The sequence below is a fragment of the Cajanus cajan genome, chromosome 11 (assembly GCF_000230855.2).
Source record: "Cajanus cajan strain Asha chromosome 11, NIPB_CcT2T_4, whole genome shotgun sequence".
In the NCBI taxonomy this organism is placed as follows: domain Eukaryota; kingdom Viridiplantae; phylum Streptophyta; class Magnoliopsida; order Fabales; family Fabaceae; genus Cajanus; species Cajanus cajan.
In genome coordinates, this window is record NC_138527.1 from 3,367,460 (window position 1) to 3,385,538 (window position 18,079).

At 35.4% G+C, this 18,079-nt stretch overlaps 1 protein-coding gene across 1 annotated transcript; it reads left to right on the forward strand.

The window, feature by feature from the left end:
- Window positions 1-6,997: 6,997 nt before the first annotated feature.
- On the forward strand, window positions 6,998-7,996 carry LOC145953291 (protein FAR1-RELATED SEQUENCE 5-like). The gene has a single exon (XM_083067232.1). It carries the CDS (start codon window positions 6,998-7,000, stop codon window positions 7,994-7,996), a length of 999 nt encoding a protein of 332 aa, XP_082923358.1.
- Window positions 7,997-18,079: the final 10,083 nt, after the last annotated feature.

Consider the following 18,079-nt stretch of genomic DNA (forward strand, 5'->3'; position numbering starts at 1 on the left):
CAGTAGTTCGAAAGGTTAATCTATATCAGGAATTCCTGGACCTATGTTTATTTGTAACTACCCAAAGCATTTCGTCGCTTACTTCTCTGGGTGGCTTACTATTACCTTTGGCTGGATTGACTAGGAAAGAGTTGCCTTTGTATGGGATAACAAATGAGAAGGTAGTTTTCAAACTCTTAAGGAAAGATTGATTAGTGTCAATACTACTAGATTTTAGTAAGACTTTTGTGGTATATAAATATGCTTCTAAAGATAGGTTTGGGAGGAATGTTGATGCAAGAAGAAAGGTAGTAGCTTATGATTCTAGGCAATTGAAAATTCATGAGAGGAATTACTTTATCCATGACCTTGAGTTAGCGATTTTAATATTATACTAAGATTTGGAGACACTACGTATACAATTCTAAGCTTAAGGTATTTAGCGATCATAAGAGCCTTAAATATCTATTGACCAAAAGAGATAGTTGGAATTCCTTAAGGAATAAGATTTTGATCTTATTGGTTATTTGGCCAAAGCCATTGTGGTAATCAATGTTTTGAGTAGAAAACCTTTATATTTATCTTCCCTTATGATTAGAGAGATGGATCTTTGGACTAAAATTAGGGATTTAAGTTTGACTTGTGGGATTACTCCTAGTAGTGTGAAACTAAGTATGACTTGAGTAACGAATGGATTGTTGAAGGAAATTGGAGAAGCATAATTAGTTGATTCATTTTGGTGACAAGATATAAGGCTATAGGATAAGGTGTTGGATAAAAGTATGACTTGGGTGTAGATGGAGTGGTGAAATTAGAGATCTGATATGAATACCGAGTGTTCTTACGCTTAGGTGCTTGATCTTTAGAAATGATCATAGAAGTAAAACCAATATTGTGGCAAATGCCTTGATTATGATGACCTTTGATATATCATTTTTGATGATTTAAGGGTTGGATTTGATTGAAGAATTTAAAGACTTATACTTGGTGTGTGAGATTATCCTTAGGAGCATTGAATTGATTATGTTGAAAGTGACTAGTGAATTAATGGATGAGATTAGAGAAGCCTAGGAGTCAGATCCTTTCTTAGGGAACCAAGTGGAGAAGATTGGTAGAAGTATAGATAACCATTTCTGAGTAGAAATCGACGTTGTTTTGAGGTGCAAGAACAAACTTGGGTGTGTAGTAACCTTGAATTAAGAAAGATAATTTTAGAGGAAGGACATAACAGTACTCTTAACATATATTTAGGAGCTAATGAGATGTATCGGGACCTTAGGAGGATGTATCAGAGTGGTGCAGCGGAAGCATGGTGGCCTAAGGTGAAGAGAGGAGTAGAAAAATTGTATACTCGTGTTTAGTATGCTAGAAGTCTTTAGGAATTTTTGTAGCACTTAGACGTCCCATTTTGGAAGTAAGATGATGAGTGGACAGACCTTAATTGTAGGTTTGTCTGAGACGCTTAAGAGATTGATTCTATTTGTGTTTTAGTGGACAGGCTCGCCAAGTTTACTTGTCTTACCTTTAGACATTCCTTGGTGAAATTGATAGAGTTGTATATGAACAAAGTAGTGAGGTTGCTTAAGAATTAGAAAGTAAGAAGCGAGGAGTCTACCATTGCAAAAATTTCGGGGACGAAATTTCATAAAGGAGGGGAGTATTGTAACAACCCAATTTTTCGTTGGGCCAAGGGCCCAATTCGTTGCCCGGAATGGGCCGTTTCAAAAGTGAAACGGGCCATTCCAGAATAAGAGAATGCTTAGAAAACGAAGTGGGAGAACGGGCCATTCCAAACGGGCCGTTCTGGTTTGGAGAACGGGCCGTTCTGGAGGGAGAATGGGCCGTTCCGGAGGGAGAACGGACTGTTCTGGAAACAGAACGGGCTGTTTTGCTAGGTTTGAGAACGGGCCATTCCAGTTGAGAAATTTGCGTAGGTTTGAAGGGTCTAGAACGGGCGTTCCAATTTTGGAACGGGCCGTTCCGGTAGGTGAGCCTGAAATCCTATAAATAGCGCCCTCACCTCTCATTTTCACACATCTCTCATTCTCTCTTCCTATTATCTTCTATTCTCTCTTCTTTCCCTCTTCTTCTCTCTGAAGACCAAGGGGCATTTGGAGGAGGAGACCAAGAGATTCCTGTTTTAGTTCAACCGCTGTTTATCCAGGTACGGGGGAAAAAGGAATTATTTATATGTAGAGTTACATGAGGGAATTGGGTAGAGGAAGAACCCTAATTTTATAATTATTTCTGTTTGGAGAATTCTTGATTTTATGTGATTCTGTATGAATTTAGGGTTATGAATATATATTTTATTTGTAAAAATGATGCTCTGGGAGAGTGAACGAAATTATAGAAAAGTGCCTGTAGGCTAGGTTTTGGAAAAATTGGAATATTTCTGTTTGAGAAATTCATGATCCCATTAGATTCTGTATGTGTTGAGGATTAGAAATACATATTTAATTTGTAAGAATGATGATCTGAGAGGGAGAACGAAACTGTAGAAAAGTGCCTGTGAGTTAGGTTTTGGAATAATTGGGGTCTTACTGTTTATGTTAAAATTATATTACATTGATAATTCTATTGATTACTATATTAATTTATGAATGTTATTATTTCTTGATAAAATTGATGACTTAGATATGAATTGCTTGAGATGTATGAAACCCATTATTTTGGACTTATCTGTTGAGTATGTGATATGAAATTGTGTATGTGATATGGAATCGTGATATGAGATGAGATGTTGTATGGACATGATTAAGAATGTGATTGCGATGTGTTTCCTCACACTAATGACTAGGGATGGCATGGCCCCTGGGTAAGTGGTGCTACAGGGAGGGCGTGACCCTAGCATGGTGTGGGATGAGTAAGACAGTTGACACACATCACTTATGTCGATTATGGCAGCCCTGACATAGGGTTAATTGCAAGAGATTGTATGGATTGTAATGTGATTGTGGTTCCTCACACTCATGCTTCAGGGATGAGCGTACTCCTGGATGATCAGGGATGATACAAACCCTAGTATGGTGTGGGTTGAGTGAGGCAATTAACCCGTATCACTTGTGTCAGATGTGGCGAGGTCTTGGCATAGTGTTAATTGTAAGATTGGCTTGAATTATGGATGTGGAAATGATATTGTTAATCGTAAAATTGTGTGGATTGTGATGGATTCATAAATTATGATACAGGCTTGTATATATATGAATTATGATGAGATTTCATTATGATGTGGTTGTATGTACTTTGCATATAGATATTTTCTTTTCTCACCGTACAATTTTGTGGATGTTTTAGGTGAGGAAGATCCGGCTGCGAGTGGCATCTAGAATGCCAACAGTTAAATTATGGGTATGCTCTGATATTGTGACATCGGGGCAGAGGATTTTTAGGACATAGATTTTATATGGATTTAGAATTGTAAATATGATTTTGAAAACGATTTGCAAACTTTCAAGTTTTATTTTCAATTATTATGTTGGTTATTGATAAATGAATATGAAGGTTTTATGTGAACTCTTTTACCAACGTTAAAAATTTTATTCTTTAGTTTATTTATATGATTAATATTTATATATGTGTTGGGGTAGTAAGGGTGTCACATTATGAATTTGGTATTTATAGATAACACTAGAAAGTTCTTCCAAATCCCTCTAATATAACAATCCTTTAAAATCCTTATATTTTTGAATACGAATGAATTGTTTTTAAGTTGTAAAAAATCTCAAATGAATACTAATGGATTTTAAAGGACTCTTTAAAAAATCTTGAAAATCCATATTGAATACCACTAGATTGTTTTTAAGTGATATAAAATCCTGATTGAATACCAATGGACTTTTTTACTCAAAAAAAGTCTTTTAAAATCCTATAAAATCTTAAACCAATACATCTCCCTTAGTATTTATTAACCAATTTTTCTGTATGTATCTTATTTTGCAAGTAAACCAAGAATATCCTTTTTTTACACCATTTGGAAACTATCTTAGCTAGCACATTTGGTGGTATTCAAAATTTTACACCCATAAGGATTTCAATAGGGAAAGGACAAGGTTGCATAGCAAGCAAGAAAAAGGCACCAATTTCTGCCCCCAGGAAATAGTGATTCTGTTATTAGTACTACTAAGAGCCTAATCCAAGAAAATAGAGCAATAACTTGAAGCCAAGAGAAGCTAGTCCATGAAATGAAAAGGCTGAGAGTTTCAATGTGGTCTACTCAATGTATGGCCATGTGGAGTTGTTTGTTGTTTAGGGTTTCTAACAAGGTATGGGAGCATGAAAACACATATGAAGGCTTTCTTTGATTCAATAAGGCAGTTGTGGAGGGAGCAGAAACTAGTAGGTGTGCCTGCTGCCTCTTTTGTCCTCACTGTCCCCTGGGGTGCTGCCCAAGTAACCACACCATAAGTACACATTTTTATTTTAAAACATCATTCGAATTTTCAAAGTGACTTACTTCACACTTCAGTCCTTAAAAGCATAAAAACTCAAAAAAATCCTTAAAAGAGTAAAACATTGCTCACTTTAGTTCATAATTCAAGACCACGTATATTAACATATTAGGGACTAAGTGGATAATACACGGCTAAGTTTTAGAGACTAAAATAAAATAACTAAATTTTCAAAAAAAATTATTTAAATTTATTTACAAGAACCAAAGTGTTAAGGTTATTGAGTTTAGTTTATTTGAGCGAGATATATTTATCAAGAGGAAAGTTATATCTTTTTGTTATTTTTATTAATTACTTATATACACAAATTTATAATAGTAAGATATTATCTACTTCAAATTTACATCTTCATAATTTTATTTTTGATCACTGTCTAAAATATCTTTAATCAATGAAGTATGTGTATAATTTTTGTTATGTATTTTATAAATTATTATTTCTCTTTTTATTGTAAAGATATGAGATTTAGCTTGTATCCCAATACAAGATGTTAATGGTATACAATTATGTGGGACCTACACTTTATTTTCATGTTAATTCAAATCAAGCGTATATGATGATAATTGATATTTGACATGTACTGTACAATGCAAATTTTATCTGTTTATAAACTAATATCTATTATGGTTTAAAATCACGAGAGCATGAGTTGTTTGACCTTGGATGGGATTGGCAGCCTTTGTTCTGGAAAAAAGGGATGAAGAGGGTGAAGGGCAAATATATTAGAGAAACTCTTCAGTACCATTATATTTTGGGTGGTTTTGGAACCTTTCTTACGTGGCATAACTATAATGGTTAAGTAACGCATATCGTGCCAAGTCACTTACATGAATAGCAAACTTTTAGAAATTGCAAAATAGTCCTTTAAGTGTTAAGTTAAAAGTTTAGGATTATTTGTATTTGTAGTTTTGTAGTGGTGGCTTTATGATAGGTAGAGGTTTCGACTAGTTCATTGTTTTCGTAGAGTGAAGTACTCAACGTTTGTTGGCTGACTTTCAGGGTTTAGGGTTTGGCTTTGAAGAAGGTTAATTTTATTGTTTTTGGCTTCATTTTCTTGGTCGACTTTCAGGGTTTAGGGTTTGACATTGATTTTGTCCTTCGCTCTCTTTGTTCTGTAGGTTCATTAGTTACAGGTTTGCACCATTTCATTGCCATCGTCGTTCATTGTTGCCATAAACGTTCTTGGCCGACTTTCAGGGTTTAAGGTTTGACTTTCAAGAAGGTCATCTTTATTGTTTTCGGGTTCGTTTTCTTGGTTGACTCTAAGGGTTTAGGGTTTGACATTGATTTTCTCCTTCGTTATCTTCGTTTTGTAGCTTCATTAGTTACAGGTTTGCACCATTTCGTTGCCATCGTCGTTAACTACTCGACGTTCTTCCTTTAGATTTTGGCTTTCGACTTTAACTTTCGAGAAGGTAATCTCCATTCATCGTGTTCCACTTTCAATTTCATAGGTTAGTCGAAAAATTAATCACTTATTTGGAATTGTCTTCTTCCTTTAGGACGGGTTTTGGAAAAGGTAATTTTGATTGTTTGGCAATAGCTATTCGACATTGATTTTTGGCGAAAAGGTAATGTCGTTTATTTACTTTTTTATGTTACTCTCTCTATTATGTTATGATTTTGGGGTTTTTTGTTTTAAATTTTGTGTATAATTAGTTAACAGAAAATGAAGGTTGTGGTGAAAAATGAATGTGTTTGCACTATGAATGTGTTTGTACTATGGCTTTAATGTGTTAGTGTTATGCTCTATTTTTTTTTTCTTGTATAAGCCTTTTTTGTTATACTATTTTTATTTGAATTGTATTTGTTTTATTTAATGAAGGTTGCATTTTGTTTTCACATAAGTAGCTTTTTCCTTAATACTATGGTTTAATTTTAATATATACATTTATTTTGGTTTAACTATATGTATTCTTTGATAGATTAGTTATTTGAAATTCATGTTATGGTATATATTGCAGATGGATAATTGTGATAGAGAACCAACTGTTAATTTGGGTGATGATAAGGATTTAAGTAATGATGTTGTTATACTTGATGACATTGATAAAGATGGTGTGAATAATGATGTTGATGGAAAAGTTGGTGAAGAAGAAAATGTATCAACTGATGAATTTAAAAGAATAGCTGATTTGACAGGGGATGATATTAAAGGTTTAGAATTTGGTAGTGAAGACCATGCTTTTGAATTTTATACTGCATATGCTAGGTGCCATGGGTTTGTAATAAGGAAAGAAGATATACATAGAGATATAAAGGGAAATGTTATCAAACGTCTTTTTGTATGCAATAGAAAAGGTCTGCGAAATAAAAAACACTACTTGAGGGTGGATAGGAAAAGGGAGCATATGCCCATCACTCGTACTAATTGTCAAGTTAAGCTTCGTGTTTACCTTGATTATAAAATTTCTAAATGGAGAGTATCTTCATTTGAGGAAACTCATAATCATTATGTTACCCCACCCCATGATATCCATCATATTCCTAAGTACCGTGTACTTTCTGATGGTGATAAAGCTTAAGTGAATAGTTTGCATTCATTTAGTGTTAGAACTTGCCACATAATGGGATATTTATTATCTCAAAAGGGTGGATATGGTAGTATTGGTTTCTCAAAACGTGACCTTTACAGTCATTTTTATCGAACCCAACGTGATATGATTAAAGATGGGGATGTGAGTGTTGCATTAAGCTATTTAGAAGACAAGGCTGGTAATGATCCAATGTTTTATTCAAAATTTCAAACTACAGATGATGGTAAATTGAAGCATTTATTTTGGGCAGATGGATGTAGTAGATCAGACTTCCAATGTTTTGGTGATGTACTTGCATTTGACACCACGTACAAAAAGAATAAATACAACATTCCTTTGGTAATTTTCTCTGGTTGTAATCATCATTCTCAAACAACTATTTTTGGTTGTGCTTTGTTGGCTGATGAAATTACTGAGACTTATAAGTGGGTGTTGGAGACTTTCTTGGATGCAATGCAAAATAAATATCCAAGATTAGTTGTTACAGATGGTGATGGAGCTATGAGGGAGGCCATAAGACAAGTATTTCCAGATGCATCACATCGTCTTTGTGCATGGCACTTGCATAAGAATGCTTGTGAGAATGTTAAGATTTCTAAATTTTTATCAAATTTTAAGACATCCATGTATTCAAACTTTACACCTGATGAATTTGAATCATATTGGAAGAAGATAATTTCAAAGCATGGTCTTGTTGGAAATAAGTGGGTTTCTAAAACATATGATATTAAGCATTTGTGGGCTACTGCTTATTTTCGTGATAAACTTTTTGGCCGCATAAGAACGACTTCTCAGTGTGAAGCGATAAATTCAATAATCAAAACTTATGTTAGGAGAAAAAGTACTATAATGGAATTCATAGAATGTTTTGACCAAGCTTTAAGAGAATATAGGAACAATGAACACATTGCAGATTTTAAAGATTCTTTTGTTGAACCAGTGTTGACTACCTCTTTGTATAACTTTGAGCGTGAGGCATCAAAGATATATACCATGGAGATATTCAAAGAAGTGAAGGAAGAGATATAGTTGCTGGGGCATTGAATGTTGTTGAGCAAATACAAAATGGAGACCAATTGTTGTTCAAGATTAACATGTATTGTAATCGTATGAAAGAAGTCAATGTTGTTTATGATACAGTGAAGTGTAACCTAGTTTGTGAATGTCACTTATTTGAATCTCGTGGAATACCCTATGCTCATATTTTTGTTATTATGAAAAATGAGTACATGGAAAATATTCCTCAGAGTTTAATTTGTAGAAGATGGAAAAAGACAGCAAAGACTGATTTATTATGCATAGATACATTGGAAACAACTTCAGATGTGATGAAAAATGCTCGATTTGGGGCAGTTTCTGCTGTTGCTAATAGGCTTTGTGATATTGTTGCAAATAAAAGGAATTTATTTACTCAAATTAGAGATGATTTTTTAAATTTGGCTCATAAGTATGAGAAAATATTGGATGGAAGTCACAATGACATGTCATGTGTCAACGGAGTTGGTGATCCGATGGTAGTGAAGACAAAAGGGGCTCCAAGAAAGAAAGGATTTGGTGGTAAGAAAAGACGATGTAGAAACTGTAATAACATTGGCCACACAATTAGGAGATGTTCAAAGTTTGTTGGTTCTCTTGACATGAATCAAAACAATGAAGAAAATGAAGACAATGTATCAATTTCAGAATCCATTGATGATGACAATGTAATCTTATTATGTTTGACAATTAAGTTTTGTTTTGTGTCCTTACAAAAAAAATTTTAATAATGATACAAAATTCTTGTTTTTTAGGAGAAGGAAGATCTGACACATGATGATGATACAAATGAGGTTGTTGATATTTTCTAAAATTTATTCTTATTATGTTATTTACAATTTATTTTGTGTTAGTATTTGTATTTCTAATGTCTAATTTTATTTCATTTTATTGTAGAATGCGAAAGACAAGAAAAAAAGAAATGGATCAGAAAAGACAATTAAGAAAGTCAAAACCTCTAATGTAGAAAAATCAATTGTGTGCTTTAATTTGAAATTCTTTTGTTTTTGTGCTGTTACTGTTTGAGTAATTTTCTTTTGGGTTTAACTGTTTATTCGTAGAAGCAATTAACAACTGCATCAACAAGTAGAGCAACACTAGTAATCCCTAAAGTCGAAGTTGTGATTCCTTCTTTTCTCCCTTGTAGTGGAGTTAATTCAATTTATCCCCCAGGAATTTTAATTCCACCTTCATTTGCATACTTGCCATCCCAATATATTACACACAATCAAGGCCTATCTATTTCAGCTATTTCTCATTATCCAATTTTTACACAGCCTTCTTAGGTTTGATTTTAAATTGTATTTAATTTTGTAGGTATTTTCAGTTTTGTAAAATTTTTAAATACTGACCTGACTTTTTTTTAATGCAGAACAATACAATGCATAATGTCAGTAGTGGTTTCTATTGGAATAATTTGCTTCAACAAACAATTAATAATGGAACTGAAACTGGTTAGTGTTTTTACAATGTAGGATGAATGCAATTGGTTTGTTAAATTTTATGATAAATGAATTTTAATTATTGTCCTTTGTTTTAATCATGTTTTTTTTCTTTAGGTGGTATTGCTGATGATCCTTAATTTTCAGAATTTTTCAAGAACATGGTTGATGAGAAACAAAACAAACGTCCTTATGTATTCTTTAAATTTATAATTTATATGCATGTTTTGGATGTATTGAGGACCAAATTATATATGAATATTAATTTGATTTATATATTTTTTAAGTTGGTAGTTTTATTCCCTAGTGTAGGCCATTTTATTTTATTGAATCTGAATGTTAGACATTTGTTTCTTTTTAAAGTTAAAAAAATGTTGTGTGTATGTCAATTGTAACCAGTTATTTTGATTTTTTATTATTATTATTGAACTTAAGGCAACAACCGAGTCTAATGATTTACGTAATGCATAAACTTACGAATTTGAATTGAGTTAGTTGGGAACAAGAAAATAAAGAATACATAAAGTATAACACTTCCATAATAGTGGGACCTTTAGAGCCCTGTTAAGAAAGACAATTATAATGATGAAATTAATGACATTAGGATCAAAGTAATGACCTTAGGTTAAGGAATTTTAAGAAAACACTAAAATCTAAAATAGTTAATCTACATATAGAATTTTGGTTTTTATATTGAAGTCAAGTGCTTCTAGCATTGTCGCCACCGGCCCGAAACGGGCTTTCGGCATTCGCGAAGGATGGTTGGACTCTTTTATTTGTTTTAAAATATGGATTGCTAGAATGACTTATTCTCAAACTGAGATCTTGTCAAACGAGCAATTTTATTAAAAGGCTCACCAATCCATGTTAATCCCAAGCGGGACCCTCCATAGATTAGCGGTTTTCATAAAAAGGAAGGGTTCATGGAGTCGCCACCAATGTTTTACTCAAAACATTGGAAAAAGAAGTTTAAGGCAATCGATTCAAAAATCGACTTCGGCCATTACAACCAGAGTCGGGTAAGGGAGTCGGTTACGCGTGGGGAAGGTGTTAGCACCCCACAGCGCCCCTTTCGGGTTCCCTATGACAGATTATTTAAAAATAATAGTGCAAAATTACTAAATTACCCCTATTTATTCTAAGCAATTATAAATTAACTATCTACATGATGACAGTTTAAATATGTACACACAGAAAGCGGTAAAAGAAGGGATTTTAAAGAGATAAACCTTTGAAGCGTGCTTTCTTATATATCTTGACAGAAATTGGGAAGCGTTTTGGCGTTCCCTCCCTCTACAAGACCGCTCGCTCCCTTCTATAAAATTTTAACTATGGAAATCCAGAGGATTTTCCTTCGACTAGGTTCGAGACTCAAGCAAATGGCTCGTGACTCAAGAACTTCGTCGGATCAACTCTCTGAGTGATTTCTAGGCAGAGCACTGCTCAAAAAAACCCAGAATACTCAAGAAGAGGGTTAAAACTCAGTGTGAAAGTGTGAAATGACGTCCCATTGACGTCATATTTATAGGGAAGAGGCTCAATACGGTTTCTGGGGGTCAATACGGTCCGTATTGAAGTTTTGAACTACAATACGGCCGTATTGAATTCAATACGGCCGTATTGAATTCAATACGGCCGTATTGAAGTTCAAAAACCTCAATACGGCCGTATTGAAGTTCAGTGCAGCCGTATTGAGTTCAATGCAGCCGTATTGAACTTCAATACGGCCGTATTGAGTTCAGTGCGGCCGTATTGTAGTTTAAAATGTTCAATACGGCCGTACTGAACTCTTGGGAGGCCGTATTGGGCTTCATTCCCTCCACTTTCTTATTTTTTTGCTACTCTAAGACCTCTAAACCTACAGATAATCATCCTAGGGTCTTCCAGGGTCTTCCAGGAGTCCTTCCGGCTGACTTTCCTTTAGTCTTCGAGAGTCTTCAAGCTTTATTTCCGACCCGGACAATTTTAGGGGTCTACAAGCATGAAGTAATTTAGTATTTATTATTTATAGGTATGTTAAAAAAAGTTAAAATATATTTCAATTTTTTTATCTAAGGAAATTGCAATCCAAACGTAGCCCATTTATTAATTTTACATGGGCCATTTTTAAGTAACCCAATTTGAGTACAAAAATTACTAAGGTGATGTTTATATATATATGATGATCCAATTACTAATCCTAAAGCCCAAAAAGATAAATGTCATATGGGCCTACAAGACCTCATAATCCAATTATGTAGTGTCTTGGTTCCGCTTGGGTGACGGTTTGGTACTAATCGTTATTAGTAATTAGAAGTTATAAGGTCTCATCGTTTCAAAAGACCAAAACCCAAACCGTGAAACACAAGGTTTCATGAAATTTGTGTTTTTTGTTGGAGAGCAATGGCGCCAAGAAGACAAACACTGATTAACGAGATGGAGACTTTAGGGTGGTTCGTGACGTCTCATCGGAAAAAAAAGGTAATTTTATAATTTTGTTTACGTTTTTTAAGTTATTTGCTTGACAATTTTTAGTTTTCTTCGTTAGCCTTTTGGAAAAGTCGAGGAAGACTTCTGAAACAATTTTAAGGACAAATTAGGTGGCATCTGGACACTAATTGATCAAAACGAAAACAAACACGAACTGAAATGTGAAGTCGTCCGTGAATAAGCACTACAGACAGATGGTTAGGGTTTCTTGCGAAATTTTTATGGGATGACTGGAGATCATTCCATCATGTTTCGCTACGTAGGGTTTAGGTTGTTTCACATTATTGTATAGAGTAACCCATCGAACATAAAATTCGTAGATGAAGCTGCAAACCCTTCGCATTCATCTCGTAATCCCAACCCGGTAACTCCATCTGAAAGTCGACCACCCACCTATACGAAAAAAGTGTTCAAAGTAGTGTTGACTGAGTACAAAGCAACTAGAAGTCAATTGGTGAGTATATTTTATTTTTTGTCTTTTTAAAAATAAAACCTGATGAGATTCCTCTTAGAAATCTAAAGGATGCTTCAAGCCTTCACGGAAATCCTTGGAAGAACTTCAAGGATGGAGACTCCAAAAGGCTTCAATGTGACCTAGGCTTGCATAAAGCTAAGTCCGGAGAAGGAGTAATGGTTCTAGCTCTACAAAGAGAAACTCTCAAGAAGGGTAGAGACTAGAAACAAAGGTGACTTCGGAGGGAGAGTTTTAGGAGAGAAAAACTCATCAAATAAATTCCAAAGTGTAGTACAAAGCTCGGTCATAGGAATTTATAGGAGGAAATTAGGTCAAGGTAACCATGGGTTAGCCTAAGATTAAGTGGAACCATGGTATGGTTCACTTAACTTTAGGCGCCCAAAATTTGAATTCAAAATTCAAATTTTGGAGCTTAAACCGGATCACCCATGTGCAAGTTCATTTGGAATGTCATTAGGCTTCCATTTGGGTGGCATTTCAGATCACACCATGTGCATGTGTTGCACATGGCCGAAATGCACTCCAAATGTGAATCTAATTACATTCTAATGCAACTACACATGCAACCTAAATAATCCTAACTTCAAATGACCTCTAAATAAAAATCCTAAGCTACATGGCCGGAAATACAAGGCCCAAAAGAAATACAAGACACTAAGGTCGACTCCTATACTAACCCTAATCTACTTGGGCTTGAGTCAAAGCCCAAAAAACAAAGAGATGGGCTTTCCTTGGGCTTGGGCCCACTCCTCATGTATCTTCCTTGCCATAGCCCTAGTAGTTGGGCCCTTGGCCCATGGGCTTCCTCCATCATCCCCTCCCTCTTGAAGAGGATTTGTCCTCAAACCCAAAGAATCCTCCTCTTGGGTAGCCAGTCCTGTAAAGAGAGATAAATCAGAAACATTAAAACTAGGACTAACACCATATTCAGAAGGGAGATCTAGGACATAGGCATTATTATTTATTTTCCTAAGGACTTGAAAGGGTCCATCTCCTCTAGGACTAAGTTTTGACTTTCTTTTGGAAGGAAACCTATCCTTCCTAAGGTGGAGCCAAACCCAGTCACCTTCCTTGAAGACAACTTCCTTTCTGCCCTTATTATTATATTTTTGGTATTTTTCTGTTTGGGATTGAATATGATCTCTAACCCTCTCATGTAATTTCTTGACAAACTCAGCCCTAGATGTGCCTTCTTTATGAATAAAGGAAGCAACATCAGGTAGGGGTAACAAATCCAATGGAGTAAGAGGGTTGAAACCATAGACAATCTCAAAAGGAGACATTTTAGTGGTCTTGTGAACCACTCTATTATAGGCAAACTCCACATGAGGGAGATAGTCATCCCATGACTTTTATTGCCTTTGAGGATTTCCCTCAACATAGTCCCGAGAGATCTATTCACTACCTCAGTTTGCCCATCAGTTTGGGGATGACATGTGGCAGAAAATAGAAGTTTAGTTCCTAGCCTTGCCCAAAGAGTTTTCCAAAAATGGCTAAGGAACTTAACATCTCTATCTGAGACTATAGTTTTGGGTAACCTATGTAGTCTCACAATTTCTTGAAAGAATAATTTAGCAATGTTACTTGCATCATCCACCTTGTGGCATGGAATAAAGTGTGCCATTTTGCTAAAACGGTCCACAACCACAAAGATGGAATCCTTTCCTCTTTGGGTCCTAGGCAATCCAAGGATAAAATCCATGGAAATGTCTACCCAAGGAGAAGTGGATATTGGCAAGGGGGTGTATGGTCCATGAGGTTTAGTGGTAGACTTTGCTCGTAAACAAGCAATGCAACTACTACAAAACCTTTGGACATCTCTTTTCATATGAGGCCAAAAGAATTTCTCTCTCAAAAGTGAAAGAGTCTTCTCAATCCCAAAATGCCCCATGAGCCCACCCTCATGGCTCTCCTTGACCAAGAGTTTCCTAATAGATCCTTGGGGTATACAAAGTTTGTTGTCTTTAAAAAGATATCCCTCAGAAATATAGTACCCTTGATAAGGTTTTTGAATACATAAAGAATAAAAGTTAGCAAAATCAAGATCTTTCTCATACAATTCCTTGATGTCATCAAACCCTAGTATTTGAGAACCTAGGATGTTTAAAAAAACATGTCTTCTTGACAAGGCATCAGCTACTACATTTGTAGAGCCCTTTTTATATTTGATGACATAAGGGAATTATTCAAGATACTCAACCCATTTTGCATGTCTTTTATTAAACTTATGTTGACCCTTCAAGTATTTAAGTGATTCATGATCACTATGGATCACAAATTCTTTGGTCACAAGGTAATGTTCCCAAGTTTGAAGGGCACGAACTAAAGCATATAACTCCTTGTCATAGGTAGGATAGTTCAAGGCAGCCCCATGAAGTTTTTCACTGAAATAGGATATGGGGTGTCCACCTTGTAACAACACAGTTCTTATGCCAAGACCTGAAGCATCACATTCTAGCTCAAAAGGTTTGCTAAAATCAGGTAGAGCTAGAACAGGTGCTTGAGTGAGTTTATGCTTAAGCTCTTGAAAAGCTAAGTTATGTTTTTCTTGCCACTCAAAGACCACATCCTTCTTCACTAACTCATTGAGGGGTGAAGCTAATGTAGAGAAGTTAGGAACAAATCTTCTATAAAAGCTTTCCAAACCATGGAAGCTCCTAACTTCACTAACATTAGTAGGAATAGGTCATTCTTAGATGGCTTTGATTTTCTCGGGGTCCACATGAACCCCCTTTTTGCTTACCACAATTCCTAGAAAAATAACATTATCCACACAAAAAGTGCACTTGTCTACATTGGCAAACAAGTGATTGTCTCTAAGAACAAGTAGGACTTGTCTTAGGTGATCCACATGATCACTGAGACTTTGGCTATAAATTAAGATATCATCAAAATAAATAACTACAAACCTACCAATACAATCCCTAAGGGCATGATTCATCAACCTCATGAATGTGCTAGGTGCATTAGTAAGCCCAAAAGGCATTACTAACCATTCATATAGTCCAAATTTAGTCTTAAAAGCGGTTTTCCACTCATCACCTTCCTTGATTCTAATTTGGTGATATCCACTTTTAAGATCAATTTTGGAAAATATGGATGATCCATGCAATTCATCAAGCATGTCATCAAGCCTAGGAATTGGGTGCCTATATTTTATGGTGATGTTGTTGATGGCTCTACAGTCACAACACATCCTCCATTTTCCATCTTTTTTTGGCACCAAAATTACTGGTACAGCACAAGGGCTTAGACTCTTTTGAATCCAACCCTTATCCAACAACTCTTGTACTTGCTTCTCTATCTCTTTAGTTTCTTGTGGGTTGGTCCTACAGGCTAGTCTATTGGGAAGACTAGCCCCAGGCACAAGATCTATTTGATGCTCTATTCCCCTAAAAGGTGGAAGTCCCACTAGGCCTTCACTAGGGAATACATCACCAAATTCTTTCAAAAGATTTTTCACCTCAAGAGGTAGAGAAGTTTCCAAAGAAGATGTGGCAGTGCAAGTTAGTGTTCCTCTACACATGAGGATATGAGAAGATGAAAGAGAGAAGTTTTGTGTAAATGTTTTGAATCAAAAATCTCCTCTTGAACTATCTCTAGAGAGGGAACACTATTCTCTCTAGAATCCTTTTTTTTCACTAATTTTTAGAACTTTTTTTTTTAATTTTTTTTTCTTTTCTTTTTCTTTTTCTTGCTCACGTTTGGTCTTCATTTGTACTTGATCTTCCATCACTTGGAAAGGTGATAGAGGATGAAGCACAAACTTCTTACCCTTATGAGTGAAAGTTATTTTATTAGTTAGGCCATCATGATGAGTTTGTTTATCAAATTGCCATGGCCTACCTAATAGAATATGACAAGCTTCCATGGGAACTACATCACATTTCACTTTATCTTGATAGTTCCCAATAGAAAACTCTACTTCCACTTGTTGGTTGACCACCATATCCCCATCATCATTAAGCCAATGAAGTTGATAAGGTTTGGGATGGGGTGTGGTAATCAAGCCCAACTTTTCAACCATCCTAGTGCTACAACAATTGAACCAAGATCCACTATCCACTATGAGAGAACAAGCCTTGTTCGAAATGTTACATCTTGTATGAAAGATGTTCTCTCTTTGGGATTGTGTATCACTAGGTTGGTTGTTGAGGACCCTTCTCATCATAAGAAGTTCCCCATTGTAAGGATAAGTGACTTCACATGACTCTCCCTCACTTGCTTCTTCTTCATCCTCACTTGAAGATGAAGAAGTAGTAGCTTCATCATGGCTACTATAAATGTCTTGGCCCCTTAGAATCATCACTTTCTTGTTAGGGCACTGAGAAGCAATGTGGCCTCTCCCAAGACACTTAAAGCATTTTATATCACTAGACTTGGTGCTAGTGTGTGAGATGTTTGTTTTTTTATCTTTTTCTTTTCAAAATCATTTTTCTTGCTCTCCCTCTTGTAATCAACCTTAGAGTAAGAAGATGAGTATGAGCTTGTTTTGAAACCTTTTCTCAAATTTTGTTGTTCAACCTTGATACAAAGTTGAACCAAATCATTCAAATCCCTATAAGGAAGAAGCTCAACCTTATCTCTTATCTCAAAAGTTAAACCACTCAAAAACCTAGCAATGGTAATGTTTTCTTCCTCCCTAATACCAACCCTCATCAAGTATAACTCCATCGTTTGTCTATACTCTTCAACAGTCATATTTTTTTGATGGAGTCTTTGGAGCTTGTTGATAAGCTCCCTAGTGTAATAAGAGGGAATATGCCTCCTTCTTAAGGCACTCCTTAACTCATTCCAATATTGAATTGGAGGATCATTATGGAGACGCCTATCCCTAACAAGGGAAGTCCACCAATACATGGCATGACCTTGGAAGCTCAAAGTGGCTAGAGATACTTTTCTTTCTTCACTCACTTGATGGCAAGTGAAGATTTGTTCAACCTTCATCTCCCAATCAAGGTACCCCTCAACATCATCTTTTCCATGAAAATAAGGGAGATCTACCCTAGATTCCCTTGGCTTAGAGGTCCTATGAACTCTTCTAGGAGATTGTTGATAATGATCTCCTAAGGCTAGGCTATCATCATGCATGGACTCTCCTAGGGTTGAACTATGAGTTTGGGAGCTATGTCTACTACGGTGCTTGTGGTGTAATTTTTCTTCTTTCTCCTTTAATAAACGAATCTCCTCCTCTAAAAGAGCAAGTTGAGCCTCCCTTTCAAGTTTTTCTTTGAGTCTTTGTTTGGACTCTTGCTCTTTCCAAAGCTTAAGTGATCTTAATTCATGTGTTACTTTTGAAATGTCATTGTAATCACTTGAATTATTATCACTTTGTGGAGTAGAAAATTCTTCCATTATAGGAGAAAGGTTCTTTTTGATGAAAGAAGTTTGAAAAGAAATTTTTATGCAAGGTTAAGACTAAGTACTTGGAGGATTAAGTATACAAATTGAACTTTGGAGGGAGGTGAGCTACTAAGAGCCACTTAAAAACCAAGCCTCTTCAAGTAAAAATTACTAATCCCCTTTGTAGTTAATCTCTACCAAAAAATTTTCAATGAAAATTATTTTTGATGATTTGTGATCTATGATATTCTAGACGTATGAAATCAAATAAAACAAGTATTAAGCAAGAATTAAACTACCTAAACGTGTCCTAGGGTGAGAGCTTGAGAAATACCAAAGATCAATCAA

Excerpts from the sequence above, each read along its gene's own strand:
- LOC145953291 (XM_083067232.1), top strand. The coding sequence starts at position 6,998 with ATGGGATATTTATTATCTCAAAAGGGTGGATATGGTAGTATTGGTTTC.